At 36.8% G+C, this 22,897-nt stretch overlaps 1 protein-coding gene across 4 annotated transcripts in view; it reads left to right on the forward strand.

Moving 5' to 3' along the window:
- Nucleotides 1-22,897, forward strand: part of LOC109408342 (transcription factor AP-2-epsilon) — a 254,560-nt gene that overhangs the window by 66,273 nt on the left and 165,390 nt on the right. Inside the window, exon 2 of one of the 4 annotated variants that reach the window (XM_062856073.1) lies at nt 6,356-7,040. The exons of 2 other annotated variants lie outside the window; for them this stretch is intronic. In XM_062856073.1, the coding sequence (XP_062712057.1) occupies nt 6,996-7,040 (45 nt within the window). In that variant the 5' untranslated portion in view covers nt 6,356-6,995. The remainder of the gene's footprint in view (nt 1-6,355; nt 7,041-22,897) is intronic. One more of the 4 variants, XM_062856072.1, reaches the window with a different exon arrangement.

Below are 22,897 nucleotides of genomic sequence, written 5' to 3' on the forward strand. Positions count from 1 at the left end.
TTCGACTTTCCATACAAGGTTGATGATTTGAAATCGATTTTTGTTCTATTTTTAAGCAAAGTCACTCACTTCACACATCTCATTCTCCGCAATCAATGCTCCGATTGAGCTGAATTTTTTACTGTAACTCGCCTACATATGGTATGTCAAAAAAACGTTTAGAAAGAATTTTTATATTGTTTTTTTCTTATTGAAAAAAATACATTTCTTCATAATTTTTTGGAAATTTTGCTAAAATTTAAGGAGATCGTCCCCAAAACTCGCCAATATCTTGAATTTCATCAATCTGACGCAAAACCTCCATTCAGATGATCGAATAGTATTATATTCAGCTTTTAATTTATGGAAAAAAGATTTAAAATTGGTTGAACAAAACGCAAGATATTTAAATTTTATTAAATTCCATATTTAAAAAAAATGTTAAACTCGATATTGGGCTAAAACTAAAAAACTGTTCTACTTTAAATTTTTTGAAGCACGGTTTCGAAATCAGCGCTAAATTATGCTTCAAAAATTTTGGTCGTTGACAGAAGTTCACGACTTTCGTTTTATTTTGTAAACTAGTGTAATTTGTTAACTAAACGCACTTTTTGTTCAAATGCTTCATGTTTTCACGTCTATTTCAGACATACTGGCCAACTGGTATAGCCAGAAAAGGACAATAAATTAGTTGAATCTCATCAGACGTCCCTCAATGAAGTTGTAAAATAATTCCTGCAGAAATTTATTCGAAGGTGATGATTCTCCCAGTGATTAAAATATTATTTCTTCAAAAAATCTTTCAGAGATATTTCAAGAGAAACTTCTAAGTGATTAAATTAAAAAAAATCTCATAGCAGGTTTTCAGTCCTTATAAGTTCTGCCAGGAGCTCTTCAAGGAGTTCCTCCTGGAGCTTCTCTGAGAGCTCCTCGAAGTGTTCTTTGGGGAAGTTCTCCGAAAGAGTGGCGGAGTTTCCTCTAAAATTCCTCAAACAACCAAAATGGCAGTTCAACGTCTCCCAAAACAGCTAGTTTACGTATGAATTTAAGAAAAATCAATTTCTCGAAAACTTCTACCCGTGGTTCCTTCAGATTTTTTTTGTAGGATTTTCTCAATCAGTTCATTAAGATTTCGTCCCAACTTTCAAAACTACTTTCTAGGGGAATTATACCATATACATATTATTTTTAAGAAATTCCTGCACAAGAAAAACTAGTAGTACGGAAAAATGGCCACACCCGATGGCTGAAACGTCGGGCAAAAAACAGTACCGTCTATTAAATTGAGTGACTGAGATATTCACAAAAATGCCAATATTCAATCCCAGTCGCTGCGACCATTGAATTTTTAGGAGTTCTTTAACAAAATACTCCAAAATTTCGTGTAGAAGCTCCTTGAGGATTTCTTTCCATAATTACCAGTATGAATTCTTCTCTCCAGGAACTTTTCTGGGATTTTTTTTTTCAAAAATTACTCCAACAATTCTATCGAGAGTTCCTCCAGATATTGTCCCAGAAAGCTACCTAAAAACTCTAAAAGGGATTTCCCAAAGAATTTTTTTTAACTTTTCCAAGTTTCTTTCAGAAACTCGGAGGAAAATTTAAAAAATGTAAATTAGAAATATTTTCCAGAAGCAACTTTAACCCTCGAGCGATCGCGTTGTTGTATTTTGTACAACACGATGAAAAAATCTCGCTTTTTGTACTCAGCATTAGCGTGGTGCTGACGCAGGTAGTCAACCGCGCGAGTTACGGAAGGTTAAAAGCTATTTCCAAAAAAAAATCCGAAAGAAATTCCTGGAGAAACTTCAAAATCCCAAGAGACGAACCAGCCAAGGGCTGAAAGTCTCTTAAATAAAGACAAATCAATCAATCAATCAAAATCCTAAAGAAAATTCTACACAAATTTCTAGAAAAAGAAAACTTTCATGGGAGTTCAAGTATCTCTTAGAAGAACTGCTGAAACAATTTCTGAAATAATTCCTAGATAAATTTCTGAAGGAAGTTCTGAAGGCATTCCAGAAGGAGTTCCTAAAGAATTACTTAAAAAGCTTCTTCAGAAACCTTTGGATCAACTTCCTAAATAATTCCTGAAAAATATTGAAAACAAAATCTTAATAACCTCCTAGACGGATTCCTGCGGGGACTTCTAGTAAGATTTCTGAGGAATTTCTGAAACAAATCTACAGAGAACACCGCAAGGAAATCCTAGAGTAATTTGTAAAGGAAGGCTTTGAGTTCATACATCATTGCCATCTTTCACTTCTGAATTTTTGAGAGAATAATTGAAAGAATTCCTTCGGAAATTGTTTAAAGAATTCGTAGAGTAGAACATAAAATTCTAGATTAAAAGAGTGCCTAAATGCATTGAATTTAAATACATTTGAATTTCTTATTAGAAATTTTATTTTTATTTATTTTATTTATTTATTTTAATCAACTAACATTAACCCTCTAATACCCAACCCCTCCTTTAGACGGGGTATAATATGAGCATTTTTGTAATTTTTGCTTCATGGACAATCAAAATTTTTATATTTTTGGCAGATATTTGGGACTGTTCTGTGTATCACAAAATGATTTTTGGTGTCATTTAAAGCGTATTTTCATTTTTTTAAATCATTGTAAAATTGATGTTTTAGTCACCTTTCAAAAGTCATTGTTTATTTTGTATTGAATCGCTACAATTAACATATTTTGAATTTTTCCCAAATCATTTTATCATAGTATAATAGTGTAAGGGAATCGAATACACTCTAAATTGATTTTCCTTAAAATTACACGGAAAATAAAATTTTCCATGGAAAAAATTAAAATAATAATATTTCAACAATAGTCATATAATCTCAAAATGTTTTCGTCTCAAAAATCAGTATCCCAAATAGGCTTCTACGAAAAATATAAAAGTTTGGGGATTGTCAGAAAAAAAAAATCAGAAAAATCAAAAACCGAAATTCACAAAATCGAGAATTAAAAAAAAATCATCTTCCAAAACATGTTTAAATCGATTTTGATGACGAAAAATGATGTTTAGATCAAAATAAAAAAAATTGGGTATTAGAGGGTTAATTCAAATTTAGAGGTCTCAGAGGTTTCAGGTTTGTCACAGGGCATTTTAAAGGCGTATGGAGATGAAGTCTTTAGAAATTCTGACAGTCCGTTACGGATATTGAGGGTTATTTCAGTGAGTCTCAGGGTAATTTAAATTCTCTGAAAACAAGAACATTTAAGAGGGTTCTGAGGCATTCAAGGGGTTTTAAGGGCGTTTTGAATACGGCCCTAGAGCTCCCTGAACTCCTTCAAAACACCAATGATCCCTGAAACGCTTCTGAAGGGGCTTCACGCCCTCTAAAAAAATCTGAAACCACCCTGAAATCTTCTGGAATGCTCCTGAGGGGCAGTTAATACTTCCTGAAACAACCAGAAGCCCTCTTAAACTCCACTGGTGCCCCTCATTTTAGGCTCTCCCTAAACTCCAGAAAACCCCTTAAACACAGGAGCAAAACCTGTGCTTAGTTTATGAAGAAGGCTTTCTCTTTTCGTGCCCTGTTTTTATTATTGCAAAATTTTTATTTACACATCCCTAGTAGTGCACATTGGTGTTGTAGAAATATGAAATTAACGCTCCTCAGAAATGATGAAGCTCTATTTTTGTTTAAACGCCGTCAGTCAGTTGGGTAGTCGCAGCGAAAAAATTTTGCCGTTTTTTTTTCATTGACATCGTTGAGTTGCTTGCACCGAATAGGGCAGACGAACAAATAATCAACCTCACGAGAATGGCTAATCAGAAAAAAAATATGCAAAAAAGAAACGCGCCTTTACTTGGAATCGAACCAAAAACTTTCTGATGGGCTGAACAACAAGCATACCAACAGAGTCAATTCAACAGCTCGAAAGACTCGAGATTAAATCGTCAATAAAAAAAAATCTGTCTAGTTCACCTTTCATCTGTAGCTGGATGCCATGTGACAATTACGTGTTCGGGTTTCGTCTTTGCAAAAGGAGGCAAAAGTGCATGACGAAATCTATAGCTCACAGTTATATCTTCGGTTCAATCTCGTCGTGGTTTCTTTGTCAGTCGCTAATGATAATGCAAAAGCCATTACAGAAGCATCACAAACACATTTTTAGGGGTTTGGGAGGGTCTCATTTGCGTTACATGGCGTCCGAGGGGGTTTAGGGGGATTTTGGAAGCATTTCAGAATGTTTGAGAATATTTTTGAGACGCCTTCACTTAAACCCTTGGAACCCTTTAAAATGCCCCAAGTAAGATTGATACAACCCTAACCTGAAAAACACCGAAACACATCTGAAACCTCCGTAATCCCATTGAAATCATGTTAATTTAAAAAGCCCCTAAAACTCCTTCGACAGTGCTTGAATTCGAGTGAATATAAAAAATACGAACCAATCGCGAACACTATTCCTCATCGGTCGGTTGGCTGGTGAAGCATACTGACTGGAAACCAATCGTTCTCACTTGCTGCGGTGAAGCTCAAGATGCGTGATTCATTCAGTGGTTTTTTTTTGCTCATAACTTGGAAAAACACTCAATTTGTCTGTAAGAGAATGGTGGAAGTGACTATTATTTAATCTATTTAATTCAAGTTGATGCTGTTTGCACTGTAATAACGGGATAGAAAACAAGTACATTCATTGCCGTATACACTGGCGAAAAGAGATATTCAGAGAACCGCACTACGCTGAATCGTCGTTCCTCACTCTCAGTCATAATTTTTATTGCTCCCGCTCTCACAGAAGCATGTTAGCCAATGAAGGCATATTGCTATCGCATTGGGCCGATCAAAAGAGAGCAAATTTTGATTCGACTGGAATAAAACGCTTCACTTTTCAAGCACTGCCCTTCGAACGTCTATAAAAAGCTTCGAAAACCTTCTTAAATAACCACCTTCAACCGCCACTTCCCTCTCCCCTCCAACTTCTTGAAATGCCTCTAATATCTCTCTGAAACGCCTGGAAATATTCCTGAAACCCCTTGTAACACTCTTCAAAAGCTCCTAAAACTTAAAATACTATGTATTAAAACACCTCTGAAGTGTCGGTAATCCCATTAAAACGCCAACAAAACCTGACGGAACGCCCAAAGCTCATGAATTCTCGAAAAAAATCTGAAACGCCCCTGAAGCCTCTGCAACCCCCATTTTTTGGGCTCTCTGGGAGCTTCCCTTGGTTTTTTTTATTTATGCACATTTTTAAATTATGCACTTCCAGTCAGGTACATAAAAAGAGGCTTCAGATTACTTTTTGTTTGGTTTTATGACGATTCTAACAAGCTCTTCTAGTCTATTTGACTAAAAATGTTACCTGGGTTAGGTTATCAATTTGGTGGAACTAGTTCAAACTTGAAGGCAACTCGCCTGATAGAGTTTATTTACGTAAAAATGCTATGGCAATGACAACAAACTATCAATTCATAGATTATTTGAACCCACTTAATGTTTGCGTCTTTTTTAATCTATTTTCCTTTTTTTTCTTTTTCTCTTCTTCTTCTTTCTTCTCTTTTTTCCTCTATCTCGTTTATTTCTAGTTCTTTTTTACATTATCTTTCTTTTTTTTTCTTCTTCTTTCCTTTCTTTTTTCTCCTCTTTTTCTTCTATAAGTTTTTTATCCTTTTTTTAATGTTGCGGTTGTCATAATTTGCGAAAATCAAACGACATCAAGTTCACTTCTATGATGACCGCCATTAAAAAGTCGATTTCAAACTATCCAATGTTCAGTTATGATAATTACACTGTGATGAATTAGCTATAGTTAATACTCACGAATAGAAAGAAATTAACCTTCACCTACCCGACCCCCGACTACTTATTTTCAAAACGCTGGCATGTTTTCTTTTTTAATGGAAAATAATCAGTAGTTTATGAGTCGTTCAAATTTTAGCCATTTTGTAACTTGTTTTCCGTGTAAAAATTGGATCTTTGATTGAGCTTTGTGAAACTTGAATGTGCATTTTGTCATGGGGATAACCATAATTTTTCAATCGTTGTACGATAGAAAAAAAATCGTGCTACGTCTGTTTTCTCTGCAATAATTGAGGAAGTGCTCAAAGAACACTATGTTGAAGAGAGGCAGGACAAGTTCCAGTGACAGTAATAAAGAAGATATACTCTGAGAAAGAACTTCGATCGATGGTAACGAAACATGGTTCGTTACCATTCATTGATTTTTTTTTCATAATTCATGTCACAGAAATGATCTAATTACAACCGTAGAAATCCCATTACCGCCCATCACCATGAACACTCAAACGTTACCAAACTCCCTTTTCTACCCTGAACCATCGCATAATCACCAATAATAGCCGCTAATCCTTCCAAATAACCACCTTGCTAACTAAGTATTTTGTTTGTTCTAGGTAAGACGGCAATGAAAGCTTAATTTTCGCACCTTCCGCTTCTCTTGAACGCCCTTCGGACGGACGCAGAGTGCGCTGATTCCCCACAACAAGGAACACTGGCCGAGACGTCGACGACCAAGACGATGCTCCTTATGCTGAGGCTGCGTACCGAGCGGATATTGCCAAGCAAGTACATAATAGGGTAGTGCGCTCTCGCAAATGATAATCACTGTAATCTTCCATTGCGGTGGGATTAAATATCGGCGCTAATACCTACCCGAACCGAACAGTGTGAGTGAGTAAGTGAAACCTGAAACCGACGTAGAACACGTGCTCTTGGCGAGCGCGAACCAACGGAGGCGCAAAAAGGAAATTTCAAAACAACAAACGCAATCCTAAGCTAAGGCATAACGAACGAGCCAAGGCTCTTCGAAGATCTCACGCAAAAAAAAGAAGAGAGAAAAAACATTACTCCAAACGAAATAACATACCGCGCGACCCGCATTGAAACACAACGAACAACGAAACAGCATAACTGCGGAAAGCCGGAGAGAGCGCGAGCGGGTCGTCGTGAAACTTTTAACGAAACGGTACTAAAGTGGCCAAAGCAAACTCACGGTACAGCGGCGGTGGTGGCACCGTCGGAAGCACCGGCGGTATGACGTTTCGTTGTGTTCCTTCGTACGACGCCAGCGCCCAATGGGTAAGTGTTGAAGCTTTTTGGAATTACCTTCCTACCTAGTTTGTGTGGCCGAAAGCGAAAAGCGGGTGTTGTGCTGGCAGTCGAAAGCCGACGAAAAGTTTCGTACACACCCGTTTTCCGCTTGCGGGATACGCACCCGTACGGTTGAGCTGAAAATCGGAAGATGTCTCTGTCGTCGGCGTTTGCTGGGTATAGGATATGTGTGGAACGCAAAAAAGGGGTGAAAATAATGTATAGTTATAAGCGATTATACCTTGGAGGCACCATATGCAGATCTGCAACTTCTTTGAAGAGGTAAAAGTATACCACACATATTAATTCCATTTAAATATCATATAATAATTGAATTTGTATTGAAAATTCTGTTTTTTTTTTTTCAAAAGAGTAGAAGTGAGCATCTGTTTTCTGTTTTGGCCATAAAGAGTTATGCAGCTTTTGCAATGTGAATTGCATTTTTTTTTAATTGCAAATCATAATCATAATATAAAATTAAACGAAAATAATGACCTTTTAAGCAGATAATTGAGTTTCAGAGTGTTCAAAAAGTGTGAAGAATTAGTATAAGTTAACACACATAAAAAAAAATAAATGTGCAAAAAAAAACTTTGTGATATAGGGATTTCTTCCAGAGATTCTTTCAAAAATCCCTACACATATAAGAAATGTTTCGGCGATTTTTTCCGGAATTCGTCCCGGGATTTTTTAGGATATTTATTCAAGGACCATCTCACAAATTACTCCTGAAATTCCTTTAGCGGTTCTTAAAAAACATCGAAGATTCATTCAAAAATTTTCCTAAGCGATTTTTTAGTTTCTCATATCTTCAGAAATTCATTCCAAGGAATTCTGGTCTTTTCAAGTATTCTGTCATGAATTCCTTCGGAGATCTTTTCAAGAAATCCTTCAGAAATTCTACCATTTATTCCTTCTGAGATTTTAAAGTATATCAAGAATTTTCTCCAAAGTTTGCTAGAGATTACGCATCTAAGATTTTTTTCATAAAACCTTCCCAGGATTCGGTCTGATATTGCTCCACAGATTGTTTCGAAAAATTCTCCAGAAATTCATTCAAAGATTCTTCCAGAAATTCCAAGGACATTTCGGTCTTCTTCCAAAACTGAATCCATGGGATCTTTCCGACTATTTATTTTTCAAAAATTCTTCCAGAATTTTTTCGGAAAAATTTCGGCTTGCAGTCTAACAAATTGTGTTGATTAATTCATATCACCGCCGACGTTTCAGTCCGGCTATTGGACCATCTTCAGGGCCTAAATGTTTTATTAAAATCGAGCAACCAATACACTGATGCGAGACACACAACACAGATCACACCGTCGGCTAATACCACTTTACACACGGATGAGTAACAGCTGATCAGTAGAGGCGATAGTCTGCACCGGCAGGTAGTGTCCGTGTACTAGCTAGGGAATTCCCAAACTCAACCGGAACGAATGGCCCAAAAGTGTACCAGACGGCGTGACCCTTTTCAAGCCGACGGTTTACAAATTATACGAAATTGTGTGACCTGTTGATTTGTATATCGAGTGAGTTTGTGTTATGTAGATTTGTATGTTTAATGTTAATTTGCGCCAATTTTAATAAAACATTTAGGCCCTGAAGATGGTCCAATAGCCGGACCTAAACGTCGGCGATGATATGTAATTAATCAACGCAATTTGTTAGACTGCAAGCCGAAATTTTTCCGAAAAAACAACCATCGTCCAGTCGAAACTTGTAATCAATTCTTCCAGAATTTTTCTAAGAAATTTCTCTGGGGCTTTCTTCGGACATTACTTTTCAAGAAATCTTTTAGATAGATTCTGAAACTTAACACCGGGAATTACTTGAAAAATCTTCTAGGGATTCGTTTAAAAAAATCATCAGAAATTCCTTCAGAATTTCTTACAAGGATTTCTTTTTAAAAAAAAAATCAAAGATTCTTTAATAAATTCCTCCAGTCGTTTCTTTGTAAGATTTTCCAGATATTACTTCATAAATTCTTCAGGTATTCAGGAATCTCCATCTCCAAAGAGAACTCCTGAAGGAATTCGTAGAAGGAACTCCTAGAGGAATCTCCAGAGGAAACTTCTGGAGGAATTCCAGGAGAATCGGCAAAGAAAGCTTCAGAGGGAGTACCTGGAGGAATTTAACAGAGGGAACTCCTGGAAAGCTCCCAGATGAAACTCCCGGACAAATTCGCTGATGGAACTTCTGGAAGAAATTCGCATAGGAAACTTCTTTGAGGAATTCCCGGATTTAACTCCTGCAAGATGGCCAGATGGAATTCTTGAAAGATTGCCCTTGAAAGATTTCAAAAATTAATTCTGTGGAGGAATTCCCCTGAGATAACTCCTAAAAGAATTCCAGAGAGGAAACTCCTGGAGGAGTTCTCCATAGGAAACTTTTGGAGGAATTCTCCAGATGGATCCGATTCTTGAAAGATTTTTTTTTTTTAGAAAATTCCTAAAGAACTTCCTCAGAAGGAACTCCTGAAGGAATTCCCCGGAGAGAACTCCTGGATTTTTCCCTGATAGATCCCCTGAAGGAATCCCCACAAATAAATCATGAAGGAATCTCCAAAAGGAAACCCAAGCGGGTATTCCTGAAAAATATCTTCAGAGGGAACTCCTGAAGGAATTTCCCACAGGGAACTTTTGGAAACTTCTAGAGGAATCCTCAGATGGAACTCCTAGAGGAACTCCTAGGGAACTCCAGGAGGAAATCCCCAGAGGCAACTCCTGAAAGAATTCTATAGAGGGAACTCCTGAAAGAATTCGAAAAAGGGAACTCCTGAAGGGATTGTCCAAAGAAAACTTCAGGAGGATTTGTTTTGTTTAGTTTTTTTTTTGTGTATTCCAACATATTTCTAATTCTACACTTACACTTCTGGAGGAATTCCCAGAAGCAACTCCTCCAAAATGATCAGAAGGAATTCTTGAAAGGATTTTCTCGAGAAAATTCCTATAGGAATTCCCCAGAAGGAACCTCTGGAGGAATTCCCCGGATGGAATTCCTGGATTTCCTAAAATAATCATGTCAAGGAATTTATGAAGGAATCTCCAGAAAGAATCCCAAGCGAGTATTTCTGAAAGAATTCCTCAGAGGGAACTCCTAGAATAATTTCCCTCAGGAAACTTTTGTAAACTTCTAGAGGAATCCTCAGAGGGATATCTGAAGGAAGAAGAAAATTCCTGTAGAAAGGCCCATAATGAACTCCTAGAATCATCAGAACGATCTCCTGGAGGAATCTCCAGAAGGAACTCCGGAAGAAATCCCAAGAAGGAACTTCTTGAGAAATTTCCAGATTGAACTCCCGAAGGAACTCCTAAAATCTCCAGAAGGAACTACTGGAGGAATCCCCAGAAGAAACTATTTAGGAATTCTTAAGAGGAAATTCATGGATTAATTTCCCAGATGAGCTCCTGGAGAAATTCCCAAAAGGGAACTCCTGGAGGAATTCTCCAGAGGAAGTTCCTGGATGCATTCCCCAGAGGTAAATCCTAGATGATTTTTTCCCGATGAAAATTCTGCAGGACTCCCCAGATGGAAGTCCTTGAGGAATGCCTAGAAGGAAATCCTGGAGGAGTCTGCAAAGGGTACTCCTGAAAGAACTTCCAGAAGGAAGTCCTAGATGATTTTTTTTTTCAGAGGGAACTCTTGGAGGGATCTGCAGAAGAAACTACTGGAGGATTCCCCAGAAGTAACTCCTGGAGCAATTTCAGAGGGAACTTTTAGAATCTCCAGAGGAAAATCCTGGAGGAAGCCGCCGAAAGAATTTCTGAAATAATCCCCAGAAGGAACACCTGCAGGATTTTCCAGAAAAAAAACTTATCGAAGATTTCCCAGATTGTGCTCCTGGAGGAATCTCCAGGGGGAACACCCGAAAGAACTTCCAGAGGGAACTCCTGGAAGAATCTGCCGAGGGAACTCCTGCATGAATCTCTAGAAGGAACTCCTGGATGAACCAGAAGGAAGTTCTGGAGAAGTATCCAGAAGGAACATCTGCGTCCATCCCCAGTAGAAACTCCTGGAGGAATCTCCAGAAGGAACTACTGAAGGATTCCTCAGAAAGAACTCATGGAGGAATCCCCAGAAAAAAACTCTTGGAAAAATTCCCAGAAGAAAGTCCTGAAGAAATTCCCAGAGGGAACTCTTGGAGGAATCCCCAGAAGGAGCACCTCGGTGAATCTCCAGAGGGAACTCCTGGACGCATTTTCAGGGGAACTCCTGCAGAGATCTCCAGTTCCTTCCCGGAGGAATCAAAAGAAGGAACTTCTGGAGTAACCCCCAGAAGGAAGTCCTTGAGGAATTCCCATAAGAAAATCCTGGAAAAATTACTAGGGGGAGTTTTGGAAGTAACTCCAGATGAAACTCTTGGAGAAATCCCGCGAAAGAATTATTTGTTCCGGAATCCCACCAGAGATTCGTTCAGGAAGTGCTCTAGGGATTCCATTGAATGGGTCCAAAAATTTCTTTAGGGATTCATCGAGAAAACCCTACAGGGGTCTCCAATTAGTCTTGTGGACAAGGCTTTGAGTCGCCAATCCAGAGACGGCAAATTCGATTCCCGTTCCGGTCGGGAGCTTTCCTCGACCTTTCTCTCTCCAGAGATTCTTGCATTGTATCTTTCAGTGATTCAGGCAGAAATTCCACCAGAGATTTCTGCAGGAGTTCATTCAGAGATTCCTTCAGGATATTTTTCCTTATATTCCTCGATTTACTACTCCTGAAATTTATACAAAATTTCTTCTTTGGATGACTTCAATAGATTTTCCAAGGATTCTTAAACATTCTTTTTTAGAAGCTCGTCCACAGATTTTTCTAAGAATATTTTTTGAAAATCCTCCAAGAAATTTATTAAAATATTTCTCCAGATATTTTCCTATAAATTCCTCAATATTTTTTCTAAAAATTTCACCAAGGATTTCCCGAAAAGTTTCCCCAGAAAGAGCTTACGAAATACTTCCTGGGATTCCTTCATAAATTTCCCTCGGGTTTCTTCGGATATTCCAACAGAGATTGATTCAAAAGTGTTTTACAGGGATTCTACATAATCATAAAATCTTGCACCTGAATATGGAGTTTCACTGAAGTGAACTTATAGAGATGAGGTTCAAACTGACCCTTCAGGGGAGATTCCGCCTTCCTGATCACAAAGCTCCTCAGGGTTTTTTTAGATTCCTGATTCCTTCTGAAATATAAGATTCTGGGATAACTTTATTTTCAGGTACCTCTTTAGAATTTTGGGAATTTCTTTAGAAATTCGACAAGGAATTTCTTCAAAAGTTCTTCCAATATTTTTTTCAAAAATTCTTGAAAAAAAAACTCTTCACAAGTCCTGAATTCTTTGAAAAATTCCTTTAAAATGATATTTTGATGGAATCTTTGTAATAATCCCTGGAAGAACTGAAGAACCCAACTTTGCCTGGATGAATAGTTGAAGGAACTATTACAGAAACCCTTGGAGGAATGTCCAGCATAACCTCGCGAAAATTTTCTAGAGGAATTTTCAAGTAAAAGCCCGAGAAAATCCCTAAATAAATGAAAAAAAATATATAATTTCTGAAAGAATCTCCAAATCTGTGTGCAAAAAGTTATCCTGGGTTCTCCTCTTTTGAAAAACGTTTGAAATGATTCCTGGAGAAAAGCCCGGAGAAAGTTTTAAAAGAATGTTTGAGAAATTTCTAGAAGAATTGTCGATGAAATCACAAGAAACACTCCTGAAATAAAATCTGACAATAGTTCTGGAGGAATTCCTCTAGAAAAGTTAGACTAAATACATAAAAGAAAACCAGCATGAACTTATGTAGCAATCCTTAAAATAATTTCTGAAAGAACCCCTTAAGGAATCCCAGGAGAAATTCCGGAAGAAATTTCTGAGGACACCTGTGGACCATTTTTAAGATGAATCTTTTGAGAAATTTCGTGAAAAATGCCAAGGAAAATTCCTGGGGGAATTTCTGAAAGAATCTCTGGAGGAATCCCTGGAGAAAGTTTCAAAAGAATCCATGGACAGGGATGCATTTTGAAGAGATACTAAGAGGACTCTTTAATGGATTTCTCTAAGTATTCTAAGAAATCCAGCGAAAGTGTTACAGAAAACAATCCAAGTTTTGAAAAATCCTCAAACAATTCACAAAGAAATTTCTACTAGTGTCTCTAGAGATAATCCTGGAGAATTTTCTTGAAATTTTAAGAAGAATTCTTGTAAAACTCATAAAAGGATTTCCAGTAAGAATGTCTCTTCCACGGTTATTATAGAGAAAAATCGAGAAATAATAATGCACGGAAGAGGTTACTCCGAATAATTCTTAATTAGGCGAAATAATTAGGTTATTTCCGCGGGGGTATACCAGTAGGAAAACCGCTGAATTTGAAAACCTTGAGTATCCAGCGCTTATTTTACCATGGCATCTAATTCAATTTGTTTTTGTCACATTAGATAGGTATGCAAAATTTGAAAAAAATAAAAATAAAACAAAAAAAAATAGATTTAAAGAACAAATTTTCGTTTTCGGTGGAAATTTCTTTCTGTAAAAAATAGATATTTTATTTTATTTTTTTCATTGAAAACTAGGGAGTGGGACAATTTTGGTAGTGGATCCTTTTTCGACATAACTCAGTCAGTTTTGTACTAATTGACTTATTTATTTTTTTTTGCATGAAGATATTTGTAGAGCATTTTACCGTATACAAAACTAAAATTACATTGGTTCAAAGTTGATTGTGCTATATGTAGTGTTAAAGTCCCTATCCCAATGGTCCCACAACCTACTTTCAATTTTTAAGATACTAGATACGTCAAAAGATACAATCCGGAACATCTCAAGTTTCAACAATTAAACCGCTACATTATGTACTTCAACATTCTGCCAGACATTCCATGAACCGGTGCGGCGCGGCAGGACTTCAATTGTATCCACATTATGACCTTCCTAAATATCCCATGGCTCACATATCGAGTCACCGGGGCTAATTACTTCCCATAGCAATCACCTGCGAAAATTCGCCACACCAGAAATCAAAAAGCCCATTCCGATAGCGATCTCTGTCGGATTTTGCGGCTTGCGCTGCCGAAAATGATCGTTCGAGATAAAGTACTTGTGAGATTGTCGTTCACGACTGCGGCACACTTTGCTGCGGGTTCCATAACAGCATCAGTGTCCGACGTCGTTAAAATTGCGTGATTTATCGATATTTACCGATACTTGCTGTACATTGGGCGCGATTCGAGAAATTTGATCGAACTTGATGTGCTGGTGTAAGGTCCATGTCAGGATATCCGGCAATTTCGACTGATCATTGGCAGTACTTCAGTCAAAAAAGTTCTAGTAGAATTTCTTAGGACGAACTTAAAAAAATAACCTCTAGCGTACATTTTATCTAATTAAGACCATATATCCCATATATGAACACCAGTAAATGCTTACAAAGCTCCCAAAAATGAGGTTAACTAAAGGAGTAGTAAATATCGTGAAGTGTGCAAGTAAATTACTTTTTATGGGCTCGTTCCTTCAGGTTTTGCGATCTCAAGCGTTTTTTTTCGGACCCTCGATGTCGTTACCCACCGAGATGTCGCACTGTCCATCTGGACTTTGGTGTCAAGTTTTATGCAACGTTCGGCTGTGGAGACCCACTGCGCCCATCTAAGTGAAATATTCTCGTAAAATTCCGCAAATTGGTTCGTTCGCTCTTTCTTCGGAGATAAGTCCCCTTGGATTTGGGTGAAGTCGTCAGAACGCGCTCTCGAAAAAAAAAGTACCGAGTCATCGAGTGCCAAAAGTAGTTGCTTCTCGGCTTGTAAGCTGCCAACTGAATGGGTTTAATGGGCAACCGGGTGTTGTTACCCGCGAATGGGTAGACACTGTCGGATGATGGCGGTGCCATGCCATTCAGTCTTGAGGTGGTTGGTCATTAAGCTGGGCGATGTTTGATGGGGGGTTTATGGAATGGAAGTAGGCGATCGACGTAGATAAGAATTTACCGGGAATAGATAGAGAGTTGCTTAAAATAGGACTGCGTGGAGTTGACCACCGTTGCAAAAAATGTTTCTATGAACTCCGTCAGAAACTCGAAAAATATTATTCTCAGTTAGCAAGGTCCAGCAATATCAAATTTCTTTCGACCGAAAAACTTTCTACAGATGGCACGAGATATATCCATACGAACTGTGATTTTGATTAACTCAATGAAAACTAGGTCAAATATTTTCCAGAGAAATCCGATAATTCCATCTTCTAGCAATTCGACTAGAATTTTCGCTCCAAATGCCATAATTCCATAATTACCCGTATTCTACTATAATCGCTTCAGCAATGCTGTCAGAAATTCCTAAACTAATGAACACTAAAAATTGTGTTCAATCGTAATTGTAATGCCCCTATGATAACAGTAGTTCAAAGGAAAGCAAATTTATTAAACAAGATTCTAGTGTATCCCAAGTTTGTACCATCATGTAATCGAAGTGAAGTTCTCGGACGTCTGCCAACAGAACGCTCCCGCAAAAACTAGCCCCTTCCAAATCGGTAGAAAAATTGCTTACTAATATGCAACAAGCATGACTTTTGCGTTAATGAAGCTGATATGAATACCCTCGCGCGCGCGTCGACAAAGCTGGTGGTCCAATCGTAACCAACTAATAACACCCCATAAAACATGCTAAAATTACATTAACTGGATCGGGGGACATAATTATAATATGTACACAGCTAGTCTTAGTCGCGCTCGGACCGCATTAAACGCTTGCTTGTGGTAGCAAATGCACAAGCCGAGCAAAAAGAAATTGGAAGAGACTATTTGCCGCCACCGAGTGACCGCGCATTCTGGTGCTTTCCTACTGCTGTGCTGGTACCGTGGAATGGGGGTGACATCGACCTGCTAAATTTTTGCAGTTCAATTAACAATTTCTGTTATCACTTTTCAAAAAATCAGCATCAATACCTACTACTAGGCCTGCCAAAACTGCAGAAATGTAAATGCCAAGTGATACCAATGTGTGAATTTCACCGCAACATACGATATTCTAATGTTTTATGAAGAATGAAATCATGATTGCGCCCTGCGATGCTTATAGGGTGTTGTACCATTTGGGCAGGTGTACCTATTTTGGGCACTTGCTGCTCTAACTAAGTCAATTTCAAACCGATTTATTTGAATTTTTGTATAGAGTTAGATACTGTACGTACCTAGCACTATACAAAAATTCAAATCAATCGGTTTGAAATTGACTTAGGTATAGCAGCAAGTGCTCAAAATAGGTACATCTGCCCAAATGATACAAGACCCTACATACACATACCGGGGTTTAATTGAGAAACTTAATTTGATTTTTTTTTTGGTTTTCAATTCTGTGAAACGTTTTTTAATTTCCTCCTGAAAATCCTGCCAGATTACTTTCAAAGCAGGATCTCGAGTTCGTTGGAATTGTCTTTTTCTCACGTTTTTTAAGACGGATCAGAAGTTTCATATCGTCGCCAGTAATAACTGAGTCGAATTTGACTTCACACTTTGGTATTGACGCGTCTCTTGCTTCGACTAAATATAGTATTAGTCAAAGTTTCGAGGGGTTTGTCAATATCAAAATGTGATTCCAATGAAATATTAACATCTAAACGGCTATCGATGTATGTTTTATATGTATCCCAGTCAGCTCTGTGATAATTGAAAGTAGAGCTGATGGGATTAAAAGGCGCTTCATGGGAAATTTGAAATGTTACAGGAAAATGGTCAGAGTTTAAGGCAGCATGAGTAATTAATTGGCTACAATGCTGACTTGAGTCAGTTAAGACCAAATCAATTGTTGAGAAGAAAAAAAATGGGGTTATCGGGATATTGAATTAATGTAGAATAATAGTACATTAATACAGTGATAATTGGTGCTCACTCCAGAATATTATTAAGTCGCATAAAATGATGCATTGCACAGTGGGAAAAAATAGATATAAAACACGAATAAATTCAATATCTCTGCTCGGAGTGGACGGATATGAATTAATTTTTGAAACGAACTGTAAAAATCTCTATAGTTTCAGATAAGGAGGGTGTCATTCGCCGCACGATGCTGGAAATCAGTGTATTGAGCTCGTTTTACCCCACTCTCTTTCTCACACACTTTTTTGAGAAAACCATCATTTATTTCCTATTGGCGTGAAAAATAAATGACTTATTTAACTCGCATTTTTGTTAAAACTTCCATAGTATCGACAATTTGATAAAGGGTTTGTCCTGCTCTTATCGATTGCATTCCACTCCGACCGAAGATGTATGTGAAATTTCTAAGAAATAGGGGATATCGGGGTTACTTGAAGATATTCTAATTTTTAGGGCTGTGCGGTGAGCCAAACCAGCTCCATTCGATACTATGGAAGTTTTTACACAAACACGAATTAAATAAATCGTATATTTTGCACTCCAGGATTTTTCTAGAAAGGTAAAAAGAGACAGAATGAGGCAAAACTGGCCCGATACTCTGATTTCCAGCATCGTGCGGCGAATGACACCTTCCTTATCTGAAACTATAGAGATTTTTGCAGTTTGTGTCAAAAATTCATTCAAATCCATCCACTCCGAGCAGAGATATTGAATTTATTCGCGTTTTATACCTATTTTTTTTCATTGTGCATTGGATCACAGTAGTACATACTGTAAACCGCATATGATAACGTTTAAACGTTCCTTGTTGAGTACACATTAGGCCGTCCCTATTTTTGCAAAAGTTGTAAATGTTGAAAGTTCAATATTGCAAAAGGTAAAACAAACTACAGCTAAAAAAGAATCATGCCAAAATTTGGAGTCCGTATCTCAAGGCTAAGTGGTCCCCCACGGGGCCTACCCGGGCAGAAGGGAATAACACCAGCATGAGAAAATGTGTTATTTTGGCAAAATAACTGAGTATTGAAATAAGTTATTTTTATGTTATTAACATAACAAATTTTGTTATAAACTTGGCTGTCATAAGCGGCAAAATAACAAAAATCATAACAAAAAAATATTCCTGGAAGACCAATTTAAAAACATATTTTGTTAGTTCGATAACAACATAATAGGGTCATTGTTCCCTTCGTTGTGGTAGCACCTAATGTTGCGGTGATGGCAATTGAGCACTTTTACGACTGAAATGTTACCAAACGGTATTTTTAATAGATGTATTGTGCTTAAATTATGAGATTGCACCATTTGTTTGCTTAAGATTTGCCCAAAAACCTATTTAAAAAAATCCCTGCTGTGTTCCTATATATATGTTCCTATATATTGTTGCGGTAGTGTTCCTAATGTTGCGGTATCCCATATGATTTCAATGGGATACCGCAACATTAGGAAAACAATGTTGTTTCAGATAAAAACGAATAAAATGCTCATAACAACCTCAAAGTGGCAATATTCCGTTATTTTCCCATAGATAAAGGATAGATTTTAGTATTTTCAATTCACTCCATGTAAAAAGTTTGCTTGGGGCGTTACAATTGTGGTTTAAACATGAACCCAGTGCTTCACTCCTCCATGATCGGAGCAATAACCCTAACAATGAATTTGGGAAATATTTCAATAACAAATGTTGATATTTTAAAGTTATTGATAACAATCCGAAAGCAAAATTAGTTATGATATCAAACTAATAACAAAGTAAGTAATAATGCTAGGACCTTCTACCATTTGGGCAGATGTACCTATTTTTGGCACTTGCCACTGTAACTAAATCAATTTTATACCAAATTGGCACACGATGAGTTACGTCTAACCTTATACAAAAAATCAATTCAATTGGCACTAATTTCCCAAATGGAGGAGAACGTGCCTCTGGAGCCAACCTACTGGAATACTGTAGTAGGCTGCGGTGAATAGATCTAGAAGAAGTAGGCTTTGACTAGGACAAATGACATTAGAGGACCATTCTGAAATAAACCATTGAAAAGAATACATCACATTGAATCATTTCCCCCTACATCATCAGAAATGGGATTACCATCAAGATGTTTTTAAGGAGTCAGAAAACTTCGGATGAGTACCAAGAGACCGTGCATACTTCTCGATCTGCGGAATCCGTTCTCGGGGATGGAAGTCTCGCTCAACGTAGTAAAGCCGGCGGATCAAGACCAGCGGAAATCATTCTAGAGGATGAAAATCTCGGTCAGGAGAATACAGGAGAAACTCGTGTGGCAGCATCAAAAGGTTTACAATTTTCTTCAAGAGAAGGAACAGGTGGTTCCAGAAACACAACAATGAATCCAGCATCGCTCAATCCCGTTTACTCAAGTCAACAACCCGTTGTTAACCCAGTTGAAACCGCAAGCTCTTCATTTGGACAGTGGGCAAATCATCCAAACAACTGTTTGCGCCCTGAAGAACTTTCTGCAATGCTGCTGACTTTTTCTGGTCAATACCAAGAGAATGTGAACTATTTCCTGAAAACATTGGCTAACACAAAACAAGCGCTCAATTTGAACGATCAAACAATGGAAATGGTATTATTCAAGCTGCTAAAAGGAAAGGCTCAACACTGGCTACATTCAAATGCAGACTTTATGCTGAAAATTTATGATGAATTAACAACCAACTTACAAGCTATGTTCACAATCAACATCAACGCATATCAATTGAGGAACCAACTTGCTAGACGGACCTGGTCGGGACAAGAATCGTTTGAGGAATACTATTAAGCACAATTTTTACTAGCGCAAAAACTGAACTTACCGGCGAAAGAGTTTATTGAATATCTGGTGGAAGGTCTTGAAGATCAAGTACTTCGAAATCAGGCAAGAATCCGAAATTTCAAATTTGTTCATGAGGTGGTACAAGCGTTCCGGCTGATAAGATTCGATCCGATGCCAGTTAGAAGGAAGGTGAAACATTGCTTTTCGTGCAACCAACCTGGACATTTTGCGGCAAATTGCAGAGCTGAACGAGGAACTGATTTCAACCGACTGCAGAATGGAAATCCCGAAAGGAAATTTGGTGCACCAAAACAAAAACCTAATGACAGGACAGTATACGTTGTAGAGGGCAATCATAATTCTAACGGCTTGGTAAAGTTTAGACTAATTAATAGTAACACAAATTTGAGAGCTTTTTTCGACACAGGAAGCCCAATCTCACTGATACGCCGGGGTTTAATCAAATCAAATGAAATTAAAAGAACCAATAATTGCAGAAATTTCCGGGGTATCGGTGGGAAAAGGCTAAAAATTTTAGCCAGCAAATTTTTGATTCAAAATATTATTTTCAGTATTGATTTTTATGTTGTTCCGGATAATGTACTAAGCCTCATTGATGCAATCATTGGCCGAGATGTCATCATGCAACCTAATATTCGAACAATAATTGAAAATGATTGAAAATGATTCTGAAAGCTGAAACCCCTGTAGAAAAGGTAATGGAAAATAATTTGTACAGTATCAATTCCAACATTTTAGAAAATATTAAAATTGGAAATATATCTAAAGATATACTTTCGGAAATTTTTCGTTCCAAGTATTTTGATTATGATAAACTAGCTAAATCAAACACAGAATATGAAATGGTTATTAGTTTAAAAAAAGGAGAAGTTTTTCACTATAAACCTCGAAGGTTGTCGTTCGACCAAAAACAAAAAGTTGATGAAAAATCAAAGAACTTTTAGAAGCAGGAATTATTAAAGAGAGTTGCTCACCTTTTGCCAGTAGTTTTGATTCGACTAAAATATTAACGCGCACTGAAACGGCAAAAAATAGCAATAGCCAATATCTCTCAGAAATAATATTGAAAACTATCAGGCTTTGATAACGGATAGATGTTCCTTCTTTTCATCATCTGCACAAAAAAAAACTATTGAAAATATCCATGGGATTGCCAGTTATTCAACAAAATCCGAAATTTTTATTGCTTCACCCATACAAAGTGTTAGGCGATTTTGATCTAGTTTATTGCTAATTTCTAATTTTTAATTGAGCGATAATATAGCTGCCGTTTTGATTCCCAAGAAAAACAATGAAATTAGACTTTGTGTTGATTACAGGAAGTTGAATAAAGACACAGTACGTGATAATTTTCCACATCCTGTCATAGAAGATTTTTTTGATAACCTTAAAGAAAAAAAATACTTTTCAATTCTTGATCTAAAATCTGGCTTCCATCAAATCAAAATTGCACTAAATATACATCTTTTGTAACGCCAAGTGGACAATTTGAATATTTACGTGTACCGTTTGGATTATGTAATGCTCCAGCGGTATTTCAACGGTTTATAAATAGAATATTTTCTAAACTTATTAAAGAAGGTAAACTATGTGTCTATTTGGATGACATTCTAATTGCAACTAGAACTATTGAAGAGCATTTTGATGTTTTACAACAAGTGCTCGAAATTTTGAGTCAAAATTTATTAGAACTGAATTTGGAAAAATGTAAAGTTGTGTTCAATGAAATTGATTATCTTGGTTACACACAAAACCAAATAACTGTCACATAGAAACAGTCAAAAATTTTCCGGTTCCTCAGAGTTATAAAGATATTTGAAGGTTTTTAGGTTTAATGAGTTACTTTAGAACATTTGTTCAAATTTTTGTTGTTATCGCCAGACCTTTATACAATTTGCTACAAAAAATACGATGTTTCATTTTGACGAAGAACAAATCACTGCATTCAATCTTTTGAAACAAAAATTGATTTCGGCACCTATTCTTGCAATTTTTGATCATCATGCTGATACCGAGCTTCACTGTGATGCGAGTTCGTTTGGATTCGGTGCAATATTATTACAGAAACAATCTGATGGCAAATTTCATCCTATAAGCTTCTTTAGCAAAAAAAAACGGATGAATTCGAATCGAAACTCCATAGCTTTGAATTAGAGACATTAGCTGTTATTCACGCAGTTAAGAGATTTCATGTTTATTTGGCAGGCAAAAGATTTAAAATTTTCACAGATTGCAACGCGTTAGTACAAACTCTAAAGAAAAAGGAAGTTAATCCAAAAATAAACCGATGGGCTTTATTTTTGGAGAGCTATGACTTTGAACTAGAATATAGAAAAGAAGAAAAAATGAGGCATGTTGATGCTCTCAGCCGGATGCATATGGGTAAGAAGTCTGATGATAAATTAAGGAATAAAGCGACAGATAATTTAATTCGATTACTTAGTGAACCTCAAATTGAACAAAATATCATTTTGGCCCAAGAAAAAGATTCAAAATTGACAAATATTAAACAAATGTTAGAAACTTCGACTTTTCCATATTTCCTGCTTCTAGATGGAATTTTGTTTAGAAAAGACAATGATAAAAACTTCCGAAAAATATGATTGATAATATTTTGAGGATGTGACATGATAAAACAAACAAACAAACAAAACAATAGCAGAAATTAAAAAAAAAAAATGATTTTCTTGTATGAGGAAATTTGTTAAAAACACGTAAAAAATTGTTTGTCATGTATTTTTTGCAATCCGGTTGGTAAAAAGGAAGGGTTCTTGAAAATAATAGAGAAAGGGAATAGTCCATTTAACACATTGCATTTAGATCATTACGGGCCACTACAAATTCAGCAAAATAAATATATTTCAATGATAGTCGACGCCTTCACTAAATTTACTAAACTGTTTGTAACAAGAACAACGAATTCTGATGAAATAATACATCATTTAGGAAATTATATGAGTTTTTATAGCAATCCAATAAGAGGAATTACTGATTGTGGAACCGGATTCACATCCAAAAAAATTGAAGATTTCTTGAATGCAAATCGTATTGAACATGTTAAAACAGCAATCCGTACTCCACAAGAAAATAGCCAAGTAGAAAGAATAAACAAAACATTAACACTCATGTTAGTAAAACTATGCAGCGAAACTAATTATAAATGGGATAAACTTTTACCAAAAAATG

Source organism: Aedes albopictus, chromosome 3 (genome assembly GCF_035046485.1).
Source record: "Aedes albopictus strain Foshan chromosome 3, AalbF5, whole genome shotgun sequence".
In the NCBI taxonomy this organism is placed as follows: Eukaryota; Metazoa; Arthropoda; class Insecta; order Diptera; family Culicidae; genus Aedes; species Aedes albopictus.